Source organism: Cinclus cinclus, chromosome 12, assembly GCF_963662255.1.
Source record: "Cinclus cinclus chromosome 12, bCinCin1.1, whole genome shotgun sequence".
NCBI lineage: Eukaryota > Metazoa > Chordata > Aves > Passeriformes > Cinclidae > Cinclus > Cinclus cinclus.
In genome coordinates, this window is record NC_085057.1 from 15,173,973 (window position 1) to 15,193,741 (window position 19,769).

The 19,769-nt window shown below is 43.0% G+C and overlaps 2 protein-coding genes across 15 annotated transcripts in view; one reads left to right on the plus strand and one right to left on the minus strand.

The window, feature by feature from the left end:
• Window positions 1-170: 170 nt before the first annotated feature.
• Window positions 171-1,847, plus strand: LOC134048829 (ubiquinol-cytochrome c reductase complex assembly factor 5). The gene is made up of 2 exons (XM_062500842.1): window positions 171-448; window positions 1,503-1,847. The coding sequence occupies exons 1-2, from the start codon at window positions 298-300 to the stop codon at window positions 1,568-1,570; spliced, it is 219 nt and encodes a 72-aa protein (XP_062356826.1). The 5' UTR covers window positions 171-297; the 3' UTR covers window positions 1,571-1,847.
• A 5,475-nt stretch (window positions 1,848-7,322) lies between these two features.
• Window positions 7,323-19,769, minus strand: part of PBRM1 (polybromo 1) — a 51,555-nt gene continuing 39,108 nt past the window's right edge. For 7 of the 14 annotated variants that reach the window (XM_062500813.1, XM_062500812.1, XM_062500815.1 and 4 more), the window contains 4 exons: window positions 12,733-12,888; window positions 10,374-10,444; window positions 8,728-8,944; window positions 7,323-7,692 (listed from right to left, as the gene is read on the minus strand). In XM_062500813.1, the coding sequence (XP_062356797.1) occupies window positions 7,520-7,692; window positions 8,728-8,944; window positions 10,374-10,444; window positions 12,733-12,888 (617 nt within the window). In that variant the 3' untranslated portion in view covers window positions 7,323-7,519. Of the gene's footprint in view, window positions 7,693-8,727; window positions 8,945-9,584; window positions 9,587-10,369; window positions 10,445-12,732; window positions 12,889-16,589; window positions 16,749-19,769 lie in introns of all 14 variants that reach the window. The other 7 variants (XM_062500819.1, XM_062500818.1, XM_062500816.1 and 4 more) reach the window with 4 other exon arrangements.

The window sequence follows — 19,769 nt, forward strand, 5'->3', positions numbered from 1 at the left end:
GTGGGCGCTCGTGGCGTCCTTCTGTCCGGCCGCGCGCGGGAGGTGAGCGGCGCGGGGCTGCGCGCGGCGGGCGCGGCTCTGATTGGCCGCGCGTTCCCGCCTCGGGGGAGGGGGCGGCGGGGCCTGAGGGGCCGCCATGGCCGCGGGGCCTGCTGGGGTCGGGGCCTCTCCTCCCCTCTCCTCGCCCGCCGCCGGCCTCGGCCACGGTGTGACTGCGGCACGTCCCGTCCCGCCTCTCACACGCCCTTTTCTGTTGTCTCCACCCGGGAAGGGCGAAGGCGCCGGTGCCGCCCGGACATGCCGGTCAGCGAGAGGTTGAAGCGCCTTTTGAGGTTGGTGCCCGGGCAGCGGCGCTTTGGCTTTTACAGATTCCTGCCCTTCTTCTTCGTGCTCGGCGGAGCCATGGAGTGGTTCATGATCAACGTCCGCTTCGGCAAAGAGACCTTCTGTGAGTGCGGGGTCGGCGGGGCCCGGCCGGCTCCGGCCTGCGGCCGCACCGCTCCTGTTCGGGCACCTCGGCCTCTGCCTCCCCAGCAGAAACAAACAGAAATCCTGCGTTTACAGTACTGAGTAAAATTGTAGCTGTAGGATTGTACGTTTAGCTTGGATACTAGGAAGAAAAATTCTTGGCTCTGAGGATTGTGGGGCTCTGTCACAGGTCTCCCAGAGAAGCGGTGGCTGCTCCGCCCCTGGAAGTGTCCATGGCCGGGCTGGATGCGGCTTGGAGAAAACTGGTCTAGCACAAAGTGTCTCTGTCCATGGCAGGGGGATGGAATGGAGTGATCTTTAAGGTCCCTCCCAACTCAAACCATTTTGCCAGGATTGTAAAAGACTCATGAGGTTTGCCAGCATTTAAGCAGAGGTGTAGCATCGTCTGAAATGTGACCTAGAACTTAATAAGTATGAAAATGTCTCATGAGAGAGAACTTGGCTAATGGCATTTATTTCTAATGTGACATTCCTTCCTTAATGAACCCTGCTAGAAATTTTTGGGTACTTCACTGAAAGTATCAGCTCAACTGTGTGCTATCAGGGAGCAGGGAGGCAGAAAGAATGACTGGGAAGGGCATGGAAGTGGGAATATTCCTGCATTTTCTTTATATAAAAAAAGCCTAAAATACTGAAGGCAAGCTGGAAGCCCTCAGGCATTGACTTCATGCCTATTATTTAATTTCCCTTCAGCTAGATAGGGGATTTGTAATTTTAATTACCCTCGTGGGAAGGTAGACAAGAAACAACTATTTTGCACTGGCACGTTAGTTTTCCTAGAAAAAACGTTTCATTGGGACTGATGGGAAGAACTTTAGCCCGTATGGAAGAAAGAACATGAGCTATTTTAAGTGGTAATGAGGATTTCTGTTGGTAGAATTTCCAGTTGCGTGTCAGTCAGCATCTGCAAGAGAAGTTGGGATTGAAAAATCTAAAAAGAGATGACAGGATTCATGCATTTACCACTATCTTGCACTGGGGAAACTCTAATGTAAACCATTTTTTTTCTGCAGATGACGTTTATCGTAGGAAACAGTCTGAAAGACAGTACGAGGCAAGTATGGAGAAAGGGGAATTTTAGCTGAAACTCTTCAAGGGGGAGCTCCCGAGTGCTTCAGCTGTTCAAGTGCCAAAGCAGCAGCACTGCCACGTTGATGGTGGGGGAAGATGCTGGCTCTGCAGGATGAACTGTGATCTACACGTTTGTGTGATAGATTCAGAGGGTTTGGGCGGTGTTGTTCGTCCACATCTGTAATATTTGTATTTAAATGAAGTGAGAATTTCATTGCATTTGGGCCTCTGACATTAATTTAATGTTTGCTTAGTGCTTTTAAATAAACTCAACTGAGTAAACAGTCTGGCTGTTGTATTTGGTATGGTGCATCCATCTCAGCATAATGGAAACTGTAAGTTGGAGTTAGTTTCTTTTGTACTTAGAGGAACTGCTCTGGCAGCTGATTTGTTTTCTTTGCAGTGTGGCACAGTTTTAAGAGAGCACAGGTTTACTGCTCAGTGTTTGCTCAGCCCACAGTGCTTGGAAAGAGACCCGTGTGTTTGGGCTGTGCTGCCCACGTCTGACAGGGGCCAGAGGAATGTGCAGTGTCACGCCTGAGTCCTGGGGTGGGAATCCTGTCCCCAAGGCAGGAAAACAGGGCTGGCTGTGGTGTCCCAGCAGTGTTTGCTCCCTGCACAGTGACGGCAGGAGTGTGGGAGGGGTCAAGGTCTGGTGCAGTGCAGTGTAATTTTCTAGGATCCTACATTGATATAATTGCTTAATTTCTAAGGGTGGGGTGCAGGTTGAAGGTGCAAGAAGCCTATTCTTAAGACCAGCCTAAAACCAATCCGAGGGAGTTTGTGCCCTTACAGGTGTTCCTGTGCTGCCTCCTGTCAGCCTCTCTAAGCCTTCCTCAACTGCAGAGACAGGGGCAGCTCTGTAGAGGTCAAGGTGCAGGGTGTCCACTTGCAAACAAAGGGGAACCTTCGTGTTGTGCCTTCCAAGGATTGGGTCTGGAGGATTAGTGCTACTCCTGTTTTCAACAGATAAAAACTGACAGAATAAAATCATAGAAATTAAATCGTATCAATTTATATAAAGTCACATCATATGTTGACTGAGCAGCAGCAAGTGAATCACTTGAGGAAAGCCTCTGTTTGACAATAAGAACTTTTGACTTTAGTTTCAAGGTAGAGCCCAAAACCTGGTGAACAAACTGCTTTTTGCAGTCACAGATCATCCCACTGAAGTCAATCCTGACTGCAGCAATACATTAAAGAATAAAGCAATAATAAAAAAGCTAGATTTCAAAAGCTGCTGAGCTTTATCTCCATCTGATTTTATTTCTTGAGCCTTTTGAAACTCTTGTGTTCATAAAAAAAAAAAAAAAAAGCTTTGCAATATATGGTGTTGTCTTTTTTTTTTTTCCCCTAAGCGAGAGCCCTGTGCCCCAGTTATTTCTCAGGACTCGGGAGCCTGATGTGAAAACTTCCTGTGGCTTCCCTTAAGCACTCCTGTAAGAGTAGCAGAGTGTTCCAGACAGCCGTGAGCCAAGCCCAGTTCTCACTTCAGACCTCATGCTTGTTTTGTAGTGACTGCTTCCCATTGGCAGCTGAGAGTGCCAGGCACATCAGAAAAGTCTCTGGGATGTCTCCAGCCGGGCAAACAGAAGGGGAGAGAGGCTGCAGTCACTCACAAGATGTCTGGTGTCAGGGAGTTCCGTGTCACTGATCTTGGTGACTGCTGCAGGAATAAAATCCTCTGAGTTGGCATTGTTCCATTTCAGGCAACACAGATCTGTTATGACAGAATATGAAACTTGACATTTAGAAATCTGAGCTGCCATCTCCAATCCTCAGTGTGTTTGCTGGCGCTGACCCTCTGGCGTTTTAAGATTTTGCCAGTTTCTCACTAATGCTGGAAATCAGAAGAGCTGCAACTTCCCATTCCAGAATTCCAGCCCATTCCACAGCTGAGCACACTCGGGGATTTGGTATCAGTTTGGTATCACTACACTCCCAGCCAAAGTCTTCATTTGGTGTTGCAGTTTTGTTCCTGCTGACTCCTAGCTCTTTGCCTTCCCCAGTACTCTCTGGCTCTCATATCCCTGTCTCCCTTCCATCCGTCTGCTGTGGCAAAGGGAACAGGGAGGAAGCAAGAGCTCTCCTTTGGCTCAGCACTCAGGGAACACCGTGGGGCTGCTCCAGGCTGCAGGAGTGAGCCTGGGTCACAGCTTTCCCTTCTAGCCCTGCCAGCCCAGGGCTGAGCACATCACTTCCTTCTGCAGGAATTCAGTTATTTTGTGCACTTGCAGCCAAGAGGGAGCTATGTACATTTATGATTGATCTTTAAAATCTCAGATTGAGAAAATAAGACCTGGTGGATGTTAAGTTTCTTCTGGGCAACTGCAACAGAAGGGTAGAAGTGTTGTGAACCTGGCAGCCTGTGTGAAAGGCATCATTTATCCTCTAGGCTGAAAGCATGGATGTGTGTTAATTAAATAGTGCTGTGTTCTGACTGTTTAAATAGCTCTCTTTTATGCCAGGCACCTTGAAAGGTTCCTATCACTTGAGTTTTCTTGCAGTTTGTACAGAAAATTTCTATGCCTGGTTCTAATTTAGTTGTGTAAAAGATGCTTTTTCCATGTTACTCATCTAATTTCTTCTATTAAACAGCTACAGGGAAGACAGTCCTGAACCACATTAGCTTCCTTATGAAATTAAGGTTTGCTGTTTATTTTCAAACCAATTAATAAGGGGGCATCTGGGACTGACTGAATCTTACCACCTCGACTCAGCTGGCTCCCAACACTTCACATATTTTTCAAGGTTCACTGTTCATGCTCCTTTATGGCTCAATTTTCAAGACCACTGTTCTCATCACCTACAGGCACATCTCAAAATATACAGAACAATAGAAAAAGGGTGTTTTATCCATACACAAGCACACATGTACCAGGGACTTGGGAACATCTGAATCAGCAAGAGCCAGAATTACTTGAAATAAAATCATAAACAGAAGTCTTAATGGAACACTCACACCTGGTTAATCCAAAACACTTTGCAAACTATTTTTATTCAAATTAAAAAGACTCAGGTAAACAAAGTGATGGTACATACATGTTATAAACCTGGTTAGCAGCTCAGCCTTCAGGAGTACAAGATCTAATGAAAAGCCAAGCATGGATAAACCAGGTACAAAAACATATGCTGAAAAAAAGTCACCAACATCAACGTTTTGAATTTTTACACGAACAGTAAATTTTCTCATGGAAGGGAAGGACTGAGGAAGAGAACAAATAATTCTTAGTTGTCTCCAACTGGTTTATGAAAATACCTGTCCTAGTTTTATCTATTTTCCACTCTTGCAGAAGCCAACCATTGCCCACACTTCCTTTTGTTTTAATATGAAAGCTTTGTTTATGCCAGTAAAATGAACGGCAGTGAAAAACAGATGAGGGGCTCAAACACCCATAAAGAGAGAAAGAGAGACAGACAGACATATCTTTTTTTTTTTTTAAACCAGAGTGAAAAAAGTTTCTTTTGCTGGTTTTGAATTCTAGACTGTAGCCATTATATCCTAAATTTCACTGCAATCGACTGAAATGCCTCCAGTATAGAGAGAAATGATTTTGAAATAAATAAGGCTTAAAATAATTGATCAGAGCCAGCCCAGTGGCTTAGTGGTAGTGCTCTGCACTGCCTTGAGGGAGGAGCCAGGTTTTGTTTGCACTTCCAATCTCTTGTTCCTGGGCCAGAAAGAGCAGTGAAAGGAGGGATTCAGCTGCTCAGCAGGAGAGAGCCAGTGGTGCACATCTGCTCGTCACTGACCTTCAGATAAATTAAACATCTGAGTTATACAGGCTCCAAAGGGAGTCCCATCCAGTCCTCAAAAGAAAATAAATAAAACAATAATTTAATTAAAATTCATCCCAGGTTCTTTGGTGTAATTTTTGTTAATGCTGAGAAGTAGGAGAATCTGGTGGTGTATTAGTACAATCCATGATAGTTCCAAATGCTCAAAAAACTAGGATTTTGCTGCCTGATTCACTTCAACATCCCACCTTTGTGGCTAAAAACTGCAAAACCTATGGTAACTTAAACACATTTTATAATGGTGGTCTAAGACTATTCAGTTTCTACTTTATTAAATAAATTTGGTCATTTATATAGGCCAGTAAAGAATTTTCTTCTTTTGTACCACGGGTGTGCTACTTGTAGAGTTCAAAACTGTCCTTTCCCTTTATGCTGTTTTGTTCCATTTCCTTCACATCCATTGCACATCTGACCTAAACTGTCTTTAAGTGCCTGTTTGTAATTACCTGGGGTATTTTGTGCAATGACTGGAGGATTGCAATAGGAGAGGGAGAGGAACTGGCCAGTAAAATTAAATCACAGTTTATACTTGCAAGTGTCACTTCCCTCATGAGTATTAATTACATCACCATACAAACCCCAAGATATCCAGTATTTGAAGGAAAAGATTTAATTTAACCTTCTGCCAAATATACTGAAATGAGAATGTTCTGTATTAACAGACTTTAGAACTCATTTCCACATGATGAACATCTCTAGCATATATGATGTGTATCAGTAAACCAGTTCATTTGGGCTGAGTTGCAGTGCCTACATTACTGCTGACTTCCCAAATTAATAGAGCTTTCCCAGTAACTTAAAGCAATCCAAAAGTATAAATTCTTTTTCCAGAATCAAATAAATGAAAGTATTTACCTTTAAACAAATAACTTTGTAGTCCAAAATGTTGGTTAGTTATGAGGACAGGTAAGTCTTTAGCAGAAGGCAGCCACAACCTTGAAATTTGGCAAGAAGAGTCAGTATCTACTTTACTTAGATTTAAAAAAAGGAAAAAAACCAACAAAAAACATAACAAACCCAAACCCTTTGAAGGCTGCAATGCAAGTATACTGTATTTCTCCAATGTACTGGGTATGCTGACCTTACATATACTATACCATACCATACCATACCATACAGTAGTATTTTACTTTCAAGTTAATTTAAGCATCAAATTTCACTCAAATTTGCATTGCAAAACTTTCACTAAGGTTAATGAAAACACTTAAAGAAAGCATACAAAAAATGTCTTACAATGCCCAATCATGAACAGAGTATGCATGAATTAAAAAAAAAGAAATCACATTACTTCACTAACAGAACAAGTCCACTTTTCTCCCCTAACTTACCTTCCAAGACCTGGGCTGGTTCCGAGTTCTGCGAGCGTCTCCCAGCACAGACAGAATTGCTCAGGGAAGGAGATTCCCTGCCTCACTGCTGGGTGTGGGGGACATCACAGAACCTCCAGCACAGGGCATGGCAGATGAAACACTTCTCCTCTAAGGGCCTGCCAGCACAGGGACTGTGGTACTGATTTAGGATCACAATGGCCTTGGCTACACAGTTAAATAACTGGACAGGACTGGACAGCACGACCAGTGGAGACACCCTTGTCCCGTCCACACCAGCACTTCCAGGGCTGCTGTGGTCCACTCTGCCACCTCGGTGTTGACTCGGAACGCCAATTTTCCTTAGTGCCAAAGCACATCTTACCTTTAGCTTCTTATAAGAGATCCTCCCTGTTCACACCCGAGCAGTTCTGCCTGAAGTGGCCAGCACACAAGCACAGGTACACACATTCTTCTAGGATGTAAACTATGACTAATTCACATTCCACTGTATCAATCTGTAAAGACTTTGTTTTCCTTTTTTTTTTTTAATATAAAAACAATGGCATCAGATTCTCAGCAATAAAGTATAAGAAAGATGAATCCTTGACTACACTCAACCAATTATGAAATCGCCGTCCAAACAAAGGAAACATATGCAAAAAATCCGTGTATTTGATAAAGTCAACTTAATATAACAAAAAGTGAAATATGCTTATTAAAAGTGTCCTTATATAAAAATGGTCTTGCAATGTACAGTAAAACGCAATACAAATTATTGTTGGTTCTCTCTTCCCACCGAGTAACTAAACCAGCTATTGTCCCACGAGCCCCTGGCCAGGAGGGTGCTGTTCCTACACATTCTCCAGGTTGTAGGCCTGGCGGATGTTCAGGGTGTCCCGCAGCATCAGGTCCCGCAGGCGCCACAGCGCGTCAGCCATGGTGGTGTGAGCCCCTTTGCTCTTGAGCCAGTGTGAGGGCAGGCGGCTCTCCTGCTCCTTGGACAAGTGCACGTCTCGCCTCCGCGCTGCAAAATCCAAAACACGGGCCAGTTACCTACTGCTTTGTCCCTGAAAAAGGCAAATGTAGCTCTGCAGTGTAAGATACTTGGAACAGCGCCGGGAGTTTGCGCCACTTAACTGGCGGTTTGTCTCAAGTCTCTTCTGCCTTCACTGAGAGCCAGGATTAAAAAATACATTAAGGAAACAGATTTTCTCGTTTTCGGGCTTAGTTGTTTATTAAATCTTATCAAAAAGTACAGAGTGTTCAACAGCACTTCTAGCTACCTGCTAGAAGTGAGAAAAATGGAGAAAGATCCAGCTGCCACAAGGTCTCTTAAGGCTAAACAGTCCAAGAGAGAATTAACACCTATATTATTTATCCTTTTAACCCAATAACCAAATTCCCATGACTCTCAGTGTGACACTGACTGACCAACCAGAAACTATTACCTGAAACCCATGAAGAAGGAAGAAGAAGAAGGGAGGAGGAAGAAGAAAGAAGGGAGGAGGAAGAAGAAAGAAGGGAGGAGGAAGAAGAAAGAAGGGAGGAGGAAGAAGAAAGAAGGGAGGAGGAAGAAGAAAGACGAACACTGAAAAAAACACCACCCAAAATCCTCCATCTTGTCCTATACCTATTACTATACTACAAAACCCTCAAATTTAAAACCCTTTACCATGTGAAAGCACACACTTCTGTTTAACTAAACACCCATGATTTTAAAACTTCATCACTCAAATTTGGAAGCCTTCTCCAAGGCCTCAGGTCAAAAGCAGTGTTCTCCAGAGGGTCAGTTCCAAAAAACACAGAAGGCTTGAAAACCCCAGGTTTCTGGGATCCAACAGGTACTCTATTTTTGCTTAGTGTTTAAGCCCATACCACTGATTCTTAGGTTTATACAACACCGGTGGAATTTGCCTGTGGATAACATACATATTCTCAGTCTGTTGATTTGTCTTTAGGAATTAATTGCATACATACATTTTAAAAAGCAAACAGCAGATTTACTTCACATCTTCTATAAAAGCAAAAACAATCGGTTACGAGGAACCCAAAGCCTTACCTGCAAGGGTCTGGTCCCACTTGCTGATACTATTTGACTCAGCACTGAGCCCCTCAATGTATTTCAGGTAGGCTTCAGAATGGAGGAGCCTCTGTGTCTTTGGTGGAGGGGAGACAAACATGGGGGTGCTGGGCTGCTGCATCACGGGCTGGCTGGCAGGGCTCTGCCCGGGGTATGGTGGGGGTGCCTGCTGACCCGGCGGGCCCAGGATCCCGATCTGAAACACAAAGCCAGCCAGGGGTCACATCCCCAGGGACCGCAGGGAACACCCCAGCCTCGGGGCATCCTCAAGCAATGGGGTTTTAACCGAGGTTACATGCAAAAGCTTGAGAAAATTTCCCTGGAGATGCCGGCTTTGGCCAGGAGATGCACAGAGAGAGGAAGTGCAAACCAACCATTCATACTCAATAGCTGTTGTTCATATATCTGATTTATGTAAATATACTCTGCTTATCATCACCATATATCTTCTAACCTTAATTGCAACTTTTATCTCCTCCTTATTTCATGTTTTCTCCAATTCAATCTGAAATACTGTGGTCTGTGAAGTGCAAAATTTAACTCTAGAACATATAATCCAAACTGCCACGGATCCTTGGGCAACTGGGTTATTTCCACAGAATCACTGTCAGGCAAAAATCTCAGGCAGGAAAATTCCCAGTCACACAGAAGAATTCCTACCACTGTGATTAACCAGTAGTACTGAGTACTCTTAGCATGGACATCCCGTGGTCTGGAGAAACTCAATGTCATGACATCAGCACTTTACCACTTAACTTCTGGTACTCACAGAATGGTTTGGGTTGAAAGAGGCCTAAAAGCTCTTCTCATTCCAACCCCCTGTCATCTGCAGAGACACCTTCCACTAGCCCAGGTCACTGCAAACCCCATCCAACCTGGCCTTGAACTCCAGCGGTGGGGCAGCCACAGCTTCTCTGGGCAACCTGTGTCAGTGCCTTTGAATAAATAACTTCTTCCCAGCACCTAACCTAAACCTCTCCTCTTTTAGTTTAAAACCATTCCCCCCCATCCTACCACTATCTGCCTGTGCATAGCCACTCTCCCTCCCTTTCTTTAAACCCTTTCTCAACACAGCCAAAACCACATTTCTCTTTATAAAGCCAAAATTTAGGCAATAAAATTGGAAATGTTCTCTACAGTTAATCTGCATTAATGACTGAGAAGAAACATCGGATCATCACAGTTACCCAAACTCACAAATTCTGAGCTGCCAATGAACATCTGCTTCATCAGTTTGTGAAATATGAACATTTTTACCTATTCATCAACAGCTGATAAAATGGGCAGTGTCTTCTCTGTGTCACAAAGCACACAAAACCTAAATTATCAGCAGTTTCACAGTATGCTGAAATGATTCAGTTAAGTAGAAAACTAAGACAAAACACTGCCTTGTTTATACTGAAGTTACCTTGCTGGACAAACCTTCTGAGTGTTTCAATTCAACCACCAAATACAGACATAACTCTCTGAGTGTGAGATATTAACTGGTTCTAAACACACCAAAACATTTCATTTCTGTTCTCCCTGAGCAAGCCTATGTGCATCCCTACATGTCTGAACTGGGATGTTGCTCAAATGCTGATTCTGAGCCTTAGAGCCTCCTAAATAATGCAAAAATGACTCACCTGCTGTCCAAAAGGACTTGCTCCTGGTGCTGGAGTGCCTACCATGGGGGACACATTTTGGCCTATAACACCTATATTCCAAAATATAAAATAATTAGTCTTACTTCAGAGCAGTGACAAATATCTCTTTGGTCTTCATTTACACTTTCATATCACTGCTCACAGCTATTTTAAGCAGATGTACAACATTCAAATACTCCCCTCACCCCCAATAAAAAACTTCACAAGGTTCTGAATGAAAATAAAGAAGCCAGCATGACAACTACCAAACACTGATATGTGGCCTGTTGAATTATTTTAATTAGAGACATGCAAACTGAACAAATTTTGCTTTTCAGGTTTTTTTTCATGTTACTTAGTGATTGCCTGACTGCATCTTTTCATTTATAATATACACCTTTGGCTTGACAGGATCTTCCTGAAGTCCTTTCCTTAAGAAAGGAAATGCTGATCTGTCTTAGCAACACTTTACATTTCCTTGTGTTCAGTTTTGTAAACTATGTTCATGCTCACAGCAGGATGAAATTCAAGCCTTTGCACAAATTCAGTTAGATCTCTCTAATGCAAAATTCAGCTTGCAGGTTAAGCTTCAATAGCCTTAAATACAGAACAATGAATATTTGAAATCAATGTCAAAAAAATAAAGGCTGTTTTTCTCAAGCATATTGGGACTTCTCCCTATTGCACAGAGTGCAGCACAACTGTGTTAGTCTTCCACACAAAAATGTACAGATCTAAATGCACTTCCTGACATTTTACATACCAGATGCTCTGGTCTGAAAAAAATGAAACTTATGTGTGCTGCTGCTTTTCTTTCTGTTTGTGCCATTTCTCATGTTCATACACTGGAAAAACTGCAGACTAACTGTACTCTTCCTGAGAGTTTAATTTACATGAATTAAATGCATGATTTCTGTATCAGTGATCAAAGGATGTGCCACTGGCTTTCACTCACTAAAGCATGTCTCAAATGCTCTTTTCATTTGATCACAGCTCCCATTTTAAATGTTTCTGTACCAACAGTGTGTCAGAAGTTGGGAAAAGCATTGGTAACACAAGCTGCGGAATTATTTTTAGTCCAGAGGGAAGGGGTCTGGAGGAGGGCACCCTCCCCAGCATCAGAGCACAGCTTCACCCTTAGCAGGCTGTGCCCAGTTCAGCACTCCACTCCTCCTCAAGACACTGTTTCTTTGCTAATCCATCCTGTCAGTTTTAAACACAAACACCCAGCCCCCAGCAGTGGGAACAGCCCTTCAGAGGGATGCACTGTCCTGGATTCACGTGAACTCCCACAAGTCTGGCTGATGTGTGCTCAGGGTCACTGCACAGCTGCTGTCCTGCTCCCTCTAGGTGCCATGGCAGGGAATCGTGCACTGCAGCCAAGCTGCACTGTAACGCTGATGGATTTCATAAAAGACATGCAAACAAAAACTCCCCAGCTCAAATGATTTACGTACAGATAAAACTCTTAACACAGCTTCTGATAAATACTGTTGCAAGGGGGTAGGGGGAGGCAAATGAGACCATTTTGTCCACAGCTTGCTTACTGCTGAACAGAGGGATGGCACATCTTTTTCACAGGCACATGAGTTATCAGAGGTAAAAAATGAATCAGCAGGAAACAGAGTCAGAGGGCAGATGAATGTTTTTCCCCTTAACTGGGACACGTTAATGGCATTAACACTGGCAAAATATTTGTTTCATTTAAGCCTTGCTTTTCACCAAAAGCATGGCAAAATCACAGCAAATGCAGCAGAAATGCTCTCAAAAATCAATTCAAAATTGGGCCACAGAGAATACTGAATTCATCTTGTCCCTACATGTTTCCAGTCACTGTTCTATCAGCAAGCTTTAATCTGAACACTATTTTACAGTAACACATCAGTGCCCCAGTGGCCAAGGAGTCTTACATGACCAGGCTCATTTCAGTGCAGTCTGACATAAACACACTGCAAAAGACTTCAGTAAGGAATGAGAACAATAAATTTCATTTATTAGTCCACTTCAAATAAGAACAGGATGAGTGCAGAGATGCTGTTCAAATGACAAAAGGATACGAACAGGCTGATTTCACCTTTTCACACTTCTGATAAACTCAAGTACAATCATCAAGGTTTTTTTGGCTGGAACAGAACTCCTGCTGGAGCAGCACCACATTTCTCCAGTGCCCCTTCCCCAAAGGCTATGGGGACATGCTGTTGTGTCAGTGTTTTGCACACCACTCATATTCAGCAGTGCTGGCGTGTGTGTTCACAAACCAAAGCCACGACCAGAACAAGCTGCAGAGAACTCCTGTAACAATGGGTTAAACCAAGAACATGACAATGAAATAAAGAGGCAATGAGGATGAGGCTCTTACCGGGTGGTGGGATGCCTGGGATGCCTGGCATACCTGGCGGGAGCTGGTGGGGTGGTGGCACCCCTGGGTGAAGTGGCTGCATGCTGCCCATGCTAACAATGCCATCAACTGGGCCCTGCAAAGGTGGCAGCACCGGTGGATAGCCACTTATCATGCCTTGAAGGACACAACAAATTTCAAACATGCATCAATAACATGCAATATGGTCTACACAGTATGCACAGACATGCACTATCCACACACACACACACACAAAAAAAAGCACCTTTAGTACAGCAAGGCAATACTACAATTAGTATCTTGCAAAAAAAAACAAAAAACAAAAAAACTAAAAGTAAAAGCTGTAAATATGAAACACTATACTTTTGATGAATTAGTATTTAGTGTATTTGTATGTTTCTCACAAGGCAATAAATGTTGAATACTCAGATATGTTAACACATGGAATAAATTCAGCCACAATTAAATGTTACTAATGCAAGCAGTTTTAATACAGCTTTAATAAAGCTCTGCCATCTGCGTACAGATTACAAACACAACACTGACTGGCCAGCCCCACGGACAGCCCTGCTCTCTGGGCTAGTTCAGAGACCACAAAAATCAAAGCCCAGACATTTTCCTGCAGTACACATGCAAAAGTGATGTACAAAAGCCCTACAACATTCACATACTTGAAACTAATGACAGTCAGTGATGGGTGATTTTTATTAAACCATCTCCAGTATGAACTAAGGCAGAAACACAATTTTTTCAACTTGGGCATGAAGTGCTGGGCTGCAGTAACTTACACTCATGGCATTAGACTGAAGTGAAAGGACTTAAAAGGAGCACCTGCAGTCCCTCACAGAATTTCACTGTCCATGTCTGCAAGGTATCTTTAGAGGAAAATCAGTGACACTGCACACACTGCATTGTGCTGCTGCTCGAAAATTTAGTTTTCTGCATGTGAGGGAAGAAAATTGAGAGCTTTCTCTGGCTTTGGCTCAGATTTTCTGGTATCCATGTAGTGAACCTACACAGTATCACTGCACTACGCTTGCTAGGTCCTGGAATGTTTAATTTAAATGGATGCATTGCCAGGTAAGCAAGGAAAGGAGTTAGAAAGACAATGAAAAGATGACAGAGGACAGAAGCAGGTCTAGAGAGATGAGGTAAGTCAGAAATGCAGATTTATTGGGACTTCTATTGTCTGCTCCAAGAAACCACTGAGTCTTTGCCACACTCCCTGTAACTCATAAAAGCAACTTTCAGAACAGATTTCTGGAATGAAGACTGCCCAAAAACTCTCATCAGTTCTGACTGAGAACAAAGCTGCCACAAGCTCAGGGTCTTAACAGGAGGAGCAGCTCCAAAATAAAAGTTAAACCTGTCACTTCCTCAGGATGTTACAGAAGTGAGAAACCTCTAATCCCAAAAGCTTTACATGGAGAAAACACCAAGAAAATAAAGAACTTGTCTCCCTTGAGCCTTCATTTTCCACAGGGCACCTAGAATGACATGTAATATATGCTGTGGGTACCAATTTCAAATATCTGGAACCTTCTCTGAACCTCTTTATTACAGGGAAATCCGTATTGCCAGTGGAGAAATGAAAGGAAGAAACACAACAACAGCCTCCTTGGCATAAAGAGCTTTCACACTGCAGCTACTGCCTGGTACTTCCAGTGCACCCCAAGCTGCTCCACATCTTCAGTGCACTTAACGCAGATCTGCAGCTTTAAAACAGCCAAACAAAAAACTCTCCACGGAATCAAGCACATATTTATCAATCATGGAAGCCTAATTCTACATTTCCAATTAAAATACTCAACAAGTGGCTAATAAAGATGCCATCAAATCTCCATGAGAAATCAGTTCTTGTAGCTCATTCTGAGTAAGAGCAGCCATTTTCTTACCCCATGTATGAATTGCAAACTTTTATTTCAAACTAGCAAACATGGCCAAACTATTTCCAGCTCCCACAACTGTGATTTGTCATTGAAACTACTTATTCTCCTGTTTTTTATTATAACAACATAAGATAAAGTAAACTTTTGCAATAAGTGCTGCACACTGAGAGAAACATCTCAGAAGGCTTCCAGATTTCCTGGCCCTGTGGGCCATAAAGAAGTTCTGTGATGGAGAAGCTCTCTGAACTAGTGAAAAGCAATCCAAGGATGGAGGAGGATATGAAAGAGGTCCAAACAGAACAAGATACTTCCAAGTAGGTCTTGTGAAAACCAAAAGATGAAAGACTGTGTTTTTCAAATGGACCAAAGAAGTAGGAAGAGTTTAAAAGGATCTGCTCCATCATCTATTTTAAGGAAGCGTTTCCCAAAGCCAAAGTGAAGAGCCTTAAGTGTTGATCTGCTTTAATAAGACAATGGTCTGAAATAGAGGTTTGCTGCCACAGGAAATAAGGTAGCATGTGTAACTGGCAGAATGCATATTTTCGGGGAAGTTTTAAGGAAGAGTTAACAGCAAGTATTACTGCCCATCAACACCTGCCTCCAAAAATTGGAAAAGTGACTCAGTGCCAAAAAACCCAAGAACCAAACTAAGAAAACACAACCACAAGAGGATGATATTTCTACATTTTCTAGATTGAAGTAAATTATTCACAAAAGAGATCAGCACTGGGAAACTATTTTTCCTTTTTCTTAATATATGCACAGATAAGTGTACACACACACACACACAAACATACACCAACTGCAAACAGTTCAGAGGGAAATTATCATGAACAGAGTGAAAAAAAGCCAAAATAAAAATGCAACTCAGTGTAAACAAATGCTTTGTAACCTGGAAATCATGAACCAACTAAGGAATGTTCCTTCAGTTAAACATCCATGCAGCCTATTTACTGAAAGGGGATTTAGAGATGAAAACGCTTCAGGCTGTCAGCTCGAAATAAGGCCACAGCCTGTGAGATGAGAAAGAAAAGGAAAAATGACAAAAGAATAAACTGAATAATTGGAATGTCTTAAGGGAAAGTTAAAAAGACCCCAAAACTCAAACCAAAACCCTCCAAATACTCATTTTTATCTACTCGGCAGTATTTTGACCTCAACTGAAGCAATTTAATTCTTATTTTAATTAGAAACTGGGGAAAGAAAACAACCTATCAGGTCACACCTAATTAATTTTCTCACCCATGTATGGCTGATTTCCATACAAGAGTCTTCAGTGGACTACATTGTCTTCAGATCTGATCCTGAAAATACTTACTCCGAGCATACTCCCTATGAAATCAAGCCGGATTACAACTGGTAACGAGCTCAACACCCAGCAACAGGGACCTCGTGGAAGAGTTCTCCAAGCTCAGTTCTATTCTGAAAAATAACCTGATAAAACCAGCAATGTTGTCATTTTGTCTTTGTTTCTGTAATGGCTCTAGATCCTGGTCTGCTCTGCTTACCAGTGCCCAAGAGGCAGTTCTACAAAGTTTTTGCTTGGATTTAAAATCTGGGTTAGACTCTGTTGGCCTCTCATCTCCCTGAGAAACCCCCAACAGTCTCCCTCCTGCTTTACCACTGCCACAATGCTGCATGCACTAGAAGACTACTTAGCTGCTGCCCTCCTGCCAGAGCAGGGCTAAAGGTGAGCTCCGCAGGGCAGAGTGAATAAACATGACTGCACACTACCAGAACAGGAACTGCACGAGGAGGACCCTGCTTCCCTGCACTTTGCACAGGCTCCTTCCACTGCAGTAAGTAACGCTGGACACCAGGCCACCGCTGCACTAGGCACGTTCATCATGAAGAACGACTGAAGAGTTTGAGCTTTTGCTTCCAACGTGACCCAAGAGAGTGTTCAGAGTTATGAAGGGGGTTGATAAAGTGGATGAGGAAAAAATGGTCATAGCTCCTACGTTTTACCTGCAACGGGTGTCAACTGCTGATTGAGCATTCCCATTGGTGTTGGTGGCGGCACCACCCCCATAAGAGCCCCGACAGGAGTGCCTGCCCGGGGGGAGGAATTCTGCTGCTGTGCTGCTCGCTCTCTCTCCTGCTGCTCAGCAACTTTAGCTGCCCGCTCTGTAAAAGTATTTTAGATTTTCAGTTCTGTTTTGTAACCCAGACTTTCAAAATATTATCTGTTCATTAAAAAGGACTAGTCAGACACTGGCATAGTTTAGTCAAATATAAAGTAGAACAGATGAATCTTTTTTAATACAGCATATGATTTGATTTCATGTGGCTGCAGCTAAGACTTTTAGAGAACCTTTCATGAAAAAAATTCCACAAAGTTTTATCTCTTCCTAAAAAAAAATTAAAATAAATAATAAAATAAATTTTCATTTTAAAAATGAAAATAACAAATTTGATGATAATAACACCAGTGTTACCAACATGAAGCAGCAGTCCAGCACTAGGCTTGGTCCGCACTAGGACACGGCAAAACATTCCCTGTTTTGACACCACTGGCTCAGCCAAACCAGCTGCAGCCAAGGCCAGCAGCTCTTGGGTGGATTCTCTACCAGCTGCTGTGGGAATTGAAGCCCCATGTCTAACAGGTGTGCCCTAAAGAACGCTGCAAAGAGCAGACAGCAGTGCCAGCTGGTGGCACGGTCATTTGTGGGCTCCCCGTGTATTTTACTACTGATGCAGCTGAAGAGTGGTGGCAAAATCGGGGAGCATTTGTAAAGTTTCCCTAGTGCAGATTGGTCCTTAGCTTTTGGAACATAACAAGCAGCAGTTTGATAAACCAAAAATATTTTTCTCTGCCTCTTTCTGTCATTTCCCCGTTTGGTCCCCTATGAGTTGGTTGTTTTTCTGAAGATGTCTAACTCACATTGTGCTGCTCACTGGAGGTCATGTGTGTCCTTTGTACGATGAATCTGGTCATTATCTCAATCAAGTCTCTCACTGTGACTGCAAGAACAAAAGATCTACTGCAGGGTCATCTGACCAGAGGACAATTTTATATTAAGGGAAGGGCAAAGGGTCATGGGAAGAAGAAAGAAAAAAAACAAACAAAAGCCAAGCAAACAAAAAAGGAGAAATACCGAATGCCCACTCCAGGTGCTTTGGGGGCATGCAAGTTCCTGCTTTGTTTACTCTGAATGTTGTGTCTGAACAAAGAAGAATAAATGGATGCAGGATACATCTCCAGCACTTTTTAACAACAGTGAATGCAGGGCTATGAGTTCTCTTGCAGTTGGTGAAAGATGGAAACTGCCACTAAACCAGCAATCAAGGTCCTCTGTCAAACGAAGGCTAAGAAGAAGTTCATCAAGGAGATTAAGTTATGCATCCTGCCAGTGTTACCCACTTCCTCTAGGACATGACTTTGAACATCTATCACACTTTTGACTCCTCTAGAACCTGTTTGTGCAGCTTCTAGCACTACTTCCATACACTCAAAGACCAGTTTCATTTCCTTCCTTCTTCCCACTTCTGCAATTTCAGGCAGTGATGACGACGCAGAGAAACTTCTACATTTAACACAGGCAACTCGGATGCAGTTGAGCACAAAATACAAGATATTTAAAGGTAGATCCTGAAGTAGAAAAATGAGAACATCCTCTCCAGAGCACAGCAAGCACTTTGGGAAAAGATGAAGCAGTGGTTCTGACTCTCACCTACTTTTGGCCAGCTAAAAAACAAAAAATGGTCAGACAAAAGCAAAAGGGACACTCTGGTGAATGAGAAATTACTGTGAAGTGTTCAGCTTTATCAGACTCCAGAGTGCTGAGGTTTGAAGAAGGACCCGATGTAGCAGAGTACTCAAGTTTTACCTAGCCCCTACCCATGCCCTGACTGCCACAGAAGTAACAAATGGAATAACACTGTCAAAGGGAACTGGAGGAGGTATCTAAAAGTTCAGCCTAAAGCATTCACCCTAATACTCAATAGTAAACCCAAATCACATAGGCCAGGACTTCAGATAATTCAAACATTTCCAACACATCCCAAGAGACCTTTGGAAAGAGACCTTTGGCTTTGAACAGAGTTTTTCCTTAAAACAGGCCTTTCCCTCAATCCCATGCATTCTTTTAATTTACTTTATTTAGCCATGCAGGCACTTCCAACACAGCCTCTTCTCTGCCTAACTATTGCTAAAAAACAACTCATACCCTGCACATAAACCAAACAAAACTTTCAGTAGGTCAGAATGGATCTAAAATGTAAACTACTTCTCACCAGAAAACAGCACTGCCCTTTTTTCACTGAGATGTCAAACCATGCCCACTCCCTGCTCCCTGGTTCACATCCACACCAGGGAACACATGAATTCTGACTCCTCATAGCAGAAGGAGTAGAGTTTCTCTCCTTTCACACATGATAAGATAACACAGTATGAACACTTTGTTACCCCATCCCAACCCCTCAAAACCAAGGGAAAGTAGGTCTAGTTCAGGACAGACACCAAGCCAGGGAAACTGAAGCTCAAACTCCAAAAGCTTTGGAAAAATTTAATTGAGAAGGAAGATTAAAATGGAAGCACACAGACACTCATTAACACAGTGGACAAACAGAGCCTTCCTGCAGAAGTGCAGGACTTCAAGCTGCTCTAAGCGAGGAAGCAGTGACATGCCAGCCATCCTCCTGCTGAAGGATGAGGCTGTAAGGACAGGTCTGCCAATAAAAAGATCACACATGCACCTAGAAGGGTGTAAAAGGAAACAACTACAGAACAAAGTAAGGCCCCAGCAGTCTCACAAAGGAAGAGTGTTACCGTTTCCCTTCACAGCACTTGCAAAGCAAACTTGCACTGAGCAAAGGGTGCTGTGTTACCCTCCAGAGCTGCAAAGAGGTGCTACTGAAAATTCAGAAAGGACTGAGGTGGCTGAGAGTGGACAGTGACAGCATGCAAGCTTCCAGCTTCAAGATCAAAGCTGCCTTTAAGTTATGAGGGTGCAGAAAACCTATCAAATCTCATTTTCAAAGTTATAACTGAATTGGGCCATCACCTTCCAGGGTGTTGAAATGTTCCTATCCAAAGGAGCATTTTATTTCAATAAAGTTGCATCAATACAGTAGTTAGTAGTGTTGACATGCTAGAGAACTAGAGAAATAACTATGGATGTTAAGCCCATGTATTTGGCTTGGGTA

Excerpts from the sequence above, each read along its gene's own strand:
- LOC134048829 (XM_062500842.1), top strand. The coding sequence starts at position 298 with ATGCCGGTCAGCGAGAGGTTGAAGCGCCTTTTGAGGTTGGTGCCCGGG. Across the intron at positions 449-1,502 it reads CTTCGGCAAAGAGACCTTCT|ATGACGTTTATCGTAGGAAA; the intron begins GTGAGTGCGGGG and ends TTTTTTCTGCAG.